Source organism: Cyprinodon variegatus, unplaced genomic scaffold, assembly GCF_000732505.1.
Source record: "Cyprinodon variegatus isolate N-32 unplaced genomic scaffold, C_variegatus-1.0 Scaffold417, whole genome shotgun sequence".
NCBI classification, from domain to species: domain Eukaryota; kingdom Metazoa; phylum Chordata; class Actinopteri; order Cyprinodontiformes; family Cyprinodontidae; genus Cyprinodon; species Cyprinodon variegatus.
In genome coordinates, this window is record NW_015150870.1 from 695,225 (window position 1) to 704,307 (window position 9,083).

The 9,083-nt window shown below is 41.5% G+C and overlaps 1 protein-coding gene across 1 annotated transcript; it reads left to right on the plus strand.

Moving 5' to 3' along the window:
• Positions 1–321: 321 nt before the first annotated feature.
• Positions 322–8,079, plus strand: rpf2 (ribosome production factor 2 homolog). Its single transcript, XM_015388236.1, has 10 exons — positions 322–452; positions 1,193–1,325; positions 1,596–1,633; positions 5,161–5,200; positions 5,286–5,367; positions 5,449–5,525; positions 5,604–5,703; positions 5,771–5,873; positions 5,966–6,110; positions 7,650–8,079. Exons 1-10 carry the CDS (start codon positions 430–432, stop codon positions 7,824–7,826), a joined length of 918 nt encoding a protein of 305 aa, XP_015243722.1. The 5' UTR covers positions 322–429; the 3' UTR covers positions 7,827–8,079.
• The last annotated feature ends 1,004 nt before the right edge of the window (positions 8,080–9,083 follow it).

The window sequence follows — 9,083 nt, forward strand, 5'->3', positions numbered from 1 at the left end:
TGTTTTTTTTTTTTTTTTTTTGCGAGTTTCATGCTTGCAAATAAACTAAAGAAATTATATATCTATAAACGAATGTGTTGATTTTACAAGTTTCATTTCTAGTTAACTAAAGAAATTATAAACTAAATAAATGTGTTGAATTTTTGGCAACTTGTTTCTAGTGGGAATAAAATCTTCCCATCGTGGTAAGAAAGATTATATCGCCCCCTGCTGGTCAGAATGTGAGCTCATCCTCTGTTGTATTTCTCCTGCAGTGCCTTCTTTAGACAGTAGGTGGCAGTAGCGGGCAGGTAGTTAATAGACACCAACGGAACAGCCAGCAGTAAAGAAGAAGAGCTTCTTGTTGTCTTCCGGTGTGAAGCTTCACGTGGGAAAGAAGAGAAGCACGAGCGCAGCAGCCTTGAAAATACCACAAAAAAAGGTTAAAAAATGACGCATTTAGACGGAGTAGTGTAAGTAAACTATGAGCCTCCATGTTATGAGGGGAATGTTGGGGGGGAATGTGTTTGTACATCGTTTAGGTAGCTTATATTAAAAGGAAAGCTCTGGCTAACCTGCTAAATTAGCATCTTTGACTCTGGACAAAGTTGCTTCATGGTTATGACGTTATATGCCTGTTATGCTTATAAACAGCAGCGTCTGGGTTTGTTTGTATGGCAAACTTCTTCCACACTATTCTGAGGCTGTCTTAGGTGTTTATGACATCCCAGAGCACATCCAGGTTATACGTCTATTGGCCTGAAAACACCCTGCAGGGAACAACTGAAAGCTTTGTTGATGAGAAATCCCAGTTTTTGACTTTGACCTTTGACGACAAAGATAAACTATGGATGATTGATCAGGGATGTATAAGTTGCTGCTAATGCTCAGCAGGGTGGATGTCCCTTTAAAACTCCCAGACAGCATCATTCAAATGTCCTTTAGCTCATATTAGACCAATGATCAGCTTCTAGGTTGATTTGGTTCAAACTAATGTGGGCAGATTACACCCCTACTGAAACATTTATTTTTAAACATATAAACAATCTGAATACTTCTGTTGATCAAATGGGAAAGTAGCTTTACCATAAAACTCAGAGAGAACTCCAATATTTGCTAAAACGTCCTAAATATACCATAAATCATCAGCATCTGTTTCTGAAAAAAAAAAATCTTTAAATTTTTGTATTTTTTAACCTTTTTGTCTCCTCAGGAAACCAAAGACGAAACGCTCGAAGCGTTTCCTGGAGAGCCGAGCTCCCAAACTGGTTGAAGATGTGAAAAGCACCATGATCATGAAAGGAGGAAACACCAGTCAGACCGTCACTACAGCCCTCAAAGATATAGTGAGTAAAATAATATAAAATGATCCCTTTATTTGATAGTTTTGATGAAGGTTCATTCAGTGTTTAAATTGCTTAGTAAACAGTCATTACCTCTGTGGTGAACACAGTGCAGGCTTCAGGTGAATAAATCACACATGGAGGGGATCTCCTAACTGACCTTTTTTCCTGTTTAGCGGCATTAAATTATAATTATAGTTATTTACAGTAACACAATTAAAAACACCAACATGTTAGATGATCTGATAAAAATGTCTCTCTTTTTTTCCATAGTATTCCTTGAAGAAACCAAATGCTGTCCTTTACAAAAAGTAAGTGCTTCCCTCTAACTCTGAATTTATCCAGCAGCATAATGCTACGTTCACATGCAAAGTCTATGGTTGATGCGCATTAGAACGTCCAGTAGTGCATCTTATAATAATAATAATAATATTAAACATTATTTATCTCACACTGGAGAAATTTACCTCTGCATTTAACCCATCCCCTTGGGGAGCAGTGTGGGGTTAGGGGTCTTAGCTCAGAGACCCAGAGTGGCAGTCTGTGGGAGTGGGTTTCAAACTCAGAACCTCAGAATTCCAAGCTCAGGGAGTCAAGTATCGCGATGAGCTGGAAATCCGGCCCCAGGACACCATTCCCCACATCTTGGCGCAGCTGAAGCAGTGTGTTGTAGGTTTTGTATCACAGACATGAGCGCACAGTTAACCAGTCTGAGCTTGCTGTGAGAACAATCTTCAGGTTTAAATTAACGCATTCTCACTCAAAACTAAAATAACATTCTTCCTATCTAAAATAAAAATTTCATATATCTTAAATGGCATGTTCTCCCTGAGCATGCGTGGGTTCTCTCCGGGTACTCTGGCTTCCTCCCACAGTCCAAAAACATGACTGTTAGGTTAACTGGCTTCTCTACAGTCCCCTTAGTTGTGACTGCGTGTGTGAATGGTTGTTTGTCTCTGTGTTGCCCTGCGATGGACTGGAGACCTGTCCAGGCTGGACCCCGCCTCTCACCCACTGACTGCTGGAGATAAGCACCAGCACCCCTCGTGAACCTACTCGGGATAAGCCTGCTAGAAAATGGATGGATGGATATATCTTAAATGTAATTCTTACTAGCACAAATGATGCCACTTTTCCCATTCATGTGTATTGGGCTTTTACTTAAAGATATCTAAAATAACATTCTTTCTATTTAAAAATGATCTGAAAACTATCTGAAATTTTCAGGTATTATGAGTTGGAAGAAATCCATTTGAGATATCTGGGTTACATATTCAGTCTAGCTAATAAATGTAAAAACAGCCTGCTATAAGTGAGTGAGTAGAGACCTGAATGCATGCAGAGATTAAGCTGAGCGAGCGCATTAAAGCGCACTCAGAAACTCTCTGCACCAGACAGATTTTGAGCAAGAATGTGGGAGTTTAAACGCTGCACATTGTTCTCACTGCACCCTTAGACTGGTAACTGCACACTCAAGTTGGTGGCACAGAAACTACGCTGTAAAACAGCGGCTCATGAGCTTTTGGGGTGAAGCGCTTCAGAAGCAGCAGCAGCTGCAGTTGGAAAAATTGAACTTTTGCTGCTGGATGCGCCACATCAACCAATCGGAGAAGCTGATCTGGGAGCTGGCAGCGAGACGGACACATCACTGCTGATGTAGAGTCCGATGATCACTCCTCTGAAACAGTTTATTAACGCCTAAATTAACTTAAAACGTAGAAACCTGCCAGTAAAATATGTTCGATTTTATTATCCTGGTGCTGCAGTTTGTATCACATGCCTGAAAAACGCCAACATCTACTTCCAGCCGCCACCAACAGTAGGGGGAAAACCTCATTAGGGGTTCAAGGGAGCTCTAAATGTGAAATAATATTTGAAGGCAGGATTTGAATCCTGATGAACTGACTGCACAGATGTTTTCAGGTGGATTTTCTCACTTAGAAACATTAAAACTACTTTTTATCCACTGATGACAGCAAGTATAGCAAAGCGGCTCTCTGCCATTGAACACAGGAGCAGCAGAAGCATCTGGACGCGCCTGAGGAGCAGCTTTGATGCTCCTCAGGCGCGTCTGGCCTTAATGTGGACAAGCCAGAGCGTGTGAGCGGAGGAAATATGGTGGAGCGGTTTTCAATTCAAAGGCCGGAGCGAGGATTTTGCTTCGCTCCGATGCGTTCATAACGTCAGTTAAAAATGTTGGATAATAAAATTTGTAAAATCACATTTATTTAATTTAAGTGTAATTTGTTAAAATAATTAAATAGGAAACGCGGGGCAACATGAATGGAGCGAGGTGTTACGTTCACAGCTGGAAAACGCTAATTTAACAGTCAGTTAGATAAGACAATACGCGTGTATCGGTGACATCATTAAATCAAACGCCGAGTGTAATAATTACATGAAAGACGACGTCAGAAAATGCTTTCTCCTGAGAATTTGAGCGAGCGTGGAGCGATTTCGCCAGAGCGTCAGGAAATATTTGATAGAAGTAATGTGTTGAATTATACAGAGACGAATGAGCTCAGATGGAAATGTTGCGTCCAGAAATGAAAGGATATTCAGAACCATACAAGAAACGAGGGTGGGAGGGGGAAGGTTTATCTTGTTTCGTTGTTTTCTTTTGGGGTTAAAAATCAAAAATCCTCCTCCTTGTATGGTGTGTCTGTAAGACTATATATCAATAAGTTTGTTTTATAAGATAACATTTTCAGTATAACTGTAAATACTTGCTATACACCATAGATATCTTGTAAAAGCTTCTGCTAATAAAACTAATCTTTAAAAAAGGACTTAATCCAACAGCCTGAATTTCCTTAGTTCCTGTTGAATCTAATTTAGGGAATCATGGTTTAATTCCCTAAATCAGGACACAGTAGAACATTGATATTAATTGCATAGAAAACGTCTCTAAACTTCAGTAGCGTTAGACTATGGAAGTACATCTGTCGCCGGGATTTGAATTAAAAATGCCACTGAAGTTTAAATGTTGTATGTTTGTACTGTTTCATAGTTAAAATATATTCAGAACACATTTATGACCTAAAAAAAATCAAACTCAACGGTGAGTTTATTGTTTTCATTTTTCTGTAGTTGAGTTAGTGTTAGCTTGGATGAACGAGCCGGTCATGCTAGCTAATGCTCACTCAACTACAGAAAAATTAAAGTAATAAACTCACCGTTGAGTTAGCGTTAGCTTGCATGACCGGCTCCATCATGCTGGTTTTCTTCAGTATGAGCGCCACAAGCGTCACGTCACGTGACTAAGAAAACGTAACGGGATTGGCTGGGTGTTGGACGCCACAATCCATTGCTAATGTCTGTGACCTGAAGTAACCCTTCCCTTTTTACACTGAATTTAGACGCCGAATTTAAGACAGTGAAATAGAGCCAGCTGATTCTCAGGAGGCTGAAAATATTGAGTTTGAATTTTGAAAGGTTGAATTTTTTTATATGGAGATTCTTTTAACACTGAAAAATTAAACTGAAAAATATTGTAATCTCTTTGAAATAGTAATGTGAATTTTTAGCTTGAAGAGAAAATAACAAATGAAATTTCAACTGTGTAGAAATAATGACGAATTTTTTTTAGCTCAAAAATGTGTTCTGAATATATTTTAACACTGAAACAGTAAGTAGAAACATACAACATTTAAATTTCAGTGGCATTTTTTATTTAAATCCCAGCGACACAGATTAATTCCATATGAGATCTCCAGACAGACCAAAACACGACCAAGAGGAGTGGAAAGAAAAGGCAGACTCAGAGTTAATAATTCCTGAGCTAGCATTTAGCCGCTACCTTTGGCTAAATGAGGCTGACGTTCTGTGTTTTTTTCAGGAAGAATATTACTCGGCCTTTTGAGGACTCCACATCCCTGGTGAGCCTGAGTCACGGTTACCTGAAGTGCTTTGTCTGCAGTGTTATTTTGGATGATGTTGATGATGGTTTGTGTCGTTTTTCAGGAGTTTTTCTCCAAGAAAACGGACTGCTCTCTGTTTTTGTTCGGCTCCCACAACAAGAAACGACCCAACAACTTCATATTTGGTACGGTCTGACCCCAGAGTGTCCAAACAAACGGCGCTGAGCCCTCCCGGTGTCTTATGGGTGTTTTTTGGTGCGTTGCAGGTCGAATGTTTGATTTCCATGTCCTGGATATGTTTGAACTTGGTATTGAGAAGTTTGTCTCCCTGAGTGAGATCAAGGTAATGATTTTCTTGGATCTGATTCAGTGCTGGTGTTAAATGGCGGCTCTAACCCAGGTCTTCCTGTTTTTGGTTCAGACTACCAAGTGTCCTTTAGGAACCAAACCCATGCTCGTGTTCGCCGGGGAACTTTTTGACACGGACAACGAATATAAGCGACTGAAGAGCCTGCTGATAGGTATGATGAGCCTGAACGTTCGGAGCCTCTTTATGCTGAGCTGAACTTCTCCCTCTCCGTCCCCCAGACTTCTTCAGAGGCCCCACCGTGTCGGCGGTGCGTCTCGCCGGTTTGGAACACGTCCTGCACTTCACAGCCCTGGAGGGAAAAATCTACCTGCGCAGCTACAGGCAAGAAAGCCGCTCAGAAACCCACGCTAACGTCACAGAAGGTGGGTGTGTCTTCAGCGCCAAGCTAACAGGGCTGTTTGGTGCGGCTGCAGGTGTCTGTTAAAGAAGTCTGGGTGCCGCACGCCGAGGATCGAGCTAGAGGAGATCGGGCCGTCGTTCGACTTCGTGATGAGGAGAACACACCTGGCGTCAGACGACCTGTACAAGCTGGCTCACAGACAGCCCAAAGCCCTGAAGGTAAATCTGCTCTCAGCACTGATCTCTATTTATTCACTGGATTGCTTATTGCCCGTTGGTAGTAGGGGGTTGATGTGAAGTCACCGGCTGCCATATTGGTACTTCCTATTTAGACTTTTCGCAATACAAACAATATGTGCCCTACAGCATCAAACAACGATGATGTTCTCATTTTCAGGGGGACTTAAGACTTAAAAAAAAAAAGATAAATTCATCACTTTGACACACACTGGCTGTTTCATAGCATCAATAGATTACTTTATCTTATTTTTTAAAATAGGCACATCCGAAAACTGCTTGTTTTTGCAGCCAAATGCTACACATGTAGGCATTTTTGCTGCGTGTCTCCGTGGGAGTGGGGAGCATCTAGCCTGATAAAATAGACTAAATGTGAGATTAAATGTGTAATTTAGTCTGGCCCCGATGAATGAGACAGCAGAAGATTGTTAATGAGAACAACCTGTTGTCTTTCAAACCATGTCTGTGCCTATTGGCCAACGCTCTGACCAATGAGCACAACTGACTGTGACATAGGAAGCGCCACAGGAAGCTGGTGGGGGAGTGTAAACAAACAGCCTGTCGGTAAAAAGCGAATACGTCTATCTTAAAAATGAAAGAGCGTAGAACCTCTTCCTGCTCACATTTCTACGAATACCCAATGTCTGATCCTCTTAAAACTGATTCCAAAGCTGAGTCAAAAACCTCCATCAGAGCCAGCGGTTCTTCACACGCTACTATACCAAGAGAAGGCTGCTGCAGACGGGCTGCGGTTAGCCCTGGCTGCCGTTAGCCTCTGAGCTCCTCTCGCTGCCACGGTCCTCTAAGCTTTGGAAATATTTTTTTAATTACGCATTAAATCGGTAAATGGACCATAAAGTTATGCTTTAAAGTATAAAATTCTTGCCTCAAATTATCTCAAAACGTACTTTTATTGAACAACAGAAAGAGAACATTTAACTTTCAATGGATGCTCCATTGAAAGCTGCTGCTGCCGCAGTTGATGCTACTGTTCAATAGTTGTTGCCATCTTCCTTGTTTATTCTTTCTCCAACGTTGTGCAGCTTTGTTGTCCCGCCCTCAAACTCCGCCCACTTTGCATCTAGAAATTCAAAACACATCTCTGCATTGTGATTCTAGAGCCTGGGGCATTGATCGAGGCTAGACCACTAGCAGCCAAAATAATTTTGGCCGCTGGCGGGTGGGGCTAGTTTACTAGGCTAGGGAGGACCAATATGGCGGTACTTTTTTTTCAGGCAGTCAGCAATCCAGTGAAAAAATAGAGATCAGTGATTCTCAGGACAGGAGAAATAACCTCTGATAAATTATTCCATTTCAGTAACTAGGAGAAAAAACCACTAATACGACTGTTATACTGCGGTTTGGATTGAGGGAGGGGCTAACGTTCTGCTCATATGTTCTCCTTTTGATTTATAGATGAGATATTTCTCTGGTAAATATCTGGAAATGTCCTCAAGGGGGCAGCAGAGACCTCTCCTTCTGCTCCTGCATTAACCCTCCTGCTCTGTTTTTTCCCTACAGCCAACGAAGAAGAAGAACATTTCCAGCAATGTGTTCGGTACCACATTTGGCCGGGTTCACATGCAGAAACAGGATCTGTCCAAGCTGCAGACACGCAAGATGAAGGGCCTGAGGAAGAGGAAGGGGGAGGTGGTTGATGAAGGCCAGGAACCCAAAGCGGCCAAAGTGGAGAACTGAAGCTCATGGACAGTCGGTTCGTTTCGCTCCCTCAGAGCCTCGCTGCACGGCGGCGGGAGAGCAGCTCCTGGCCGGGCAGACATGGCGGCTCTTTGTCGTGTGACCCTCTGGATGTTCTGAAACAGCCGGTCGGTTCTGATGAAGCTCCAACGGCACCAGAGAATCAACAAATCATCCGTTATTGATCACATTTCAGTCTGTTTCTGTATACAAAGCTGATCATCCTGTAAATGAGAACAATTAAAATATTTTTCACAACTTCTTAAGGTTTTCAGTTTCATCTGTTTACGCTTGGTAATTAGCGGTCCTAAGATCCCTGGAAGTTGAGTTTCTCACATAAATGTCTTAATATATTTTTTATGATAATTGATCTTACATTGGAAAATGTACCTCTGTATTTAACCCATCCCCTTGGGGAGCAGTGGGCTGCCATTGTGCAGCCCTCAGGGAGTAGTTTGGGGTTAAGGGTCTTTCCTCAGGGAGACAGAGTGGCAGCCTGTGGGAGTGGGACTCAAACTCAGAACCTCTGGACTCCAAGCTCTGTGCCCTAACCACTCGCCCGCCACTACCACTACTTAATTGCAAACAGATTAAAATAATCTAAAGGATTAAACTGACATCTATTTAATAAAAATCTTTGAACATGTTTGAGGTTTTTTTGTTTTTCTGTAAGCAGATATTTTTATAAATACAAACTGATCCAAATACTTCAGATTTCACTTATAAACTATCATCTGCTGCCTGGTCCTTTTACAGCCCAACCATCAGCTGTTCAGCAGTTCTTTTTATCAATGCTGTTCCCTGTTGGTGCCACAGGGGGGCGCTGGTTTGCCACCAGTTGGTGTGTAAAGCAGCAGTAAACTTGTACACCCTTTTTGTTTACTGGCAACTTTGTGCCACCCCAGGCAGAAAAAAAGACCACCGAGGTTAAAACACATTTTCACATAATTTATCTTTTGATTACAGAAGAGGATTAGGGCCACTCAGAAAAAGAAAAAAAAAAGGTTTACTGGTTTTTAAATATTATTTCAGTTTGATATGGAAAAAAGTCAGAATTCTAAATTTAATCTCAGAATAATGACTGTAATCTCAGAATGCTGGCTTTAATCTCAGACTTCTGACTTAAGTCTCAGACTAATGACTTTAATCTCAGACTTCTGGCTTTAATCTCAGAATTCTGACTTTAGTCTCAGACTAATTACTTTAATCTCAGAATGCTGACTTTAATCTCAGACTTCTAACTTTAATTTCAGACTT

Coding starts and splice junctions, on each gene's coding strand:
- rpf2 (XM_015388236.1), top strand. CDS start 430: ATGACGCATTTAGACGGAGTAGT. Junction 5,201..5,285: donor TTGAGGACTCCACATCCCTG/GTGAGCCTGAGT, acceptor GTCGTTTTTCAG/GAGTTTTTCTCCAAGAAAAC. Junction 5,368..5,448: donor ACCCAACAACTTCATATTTG/GTACGGTCTGAC, acceptor GGTGCGTTGCAG/GTCGAATGTTTGATTTCCAT.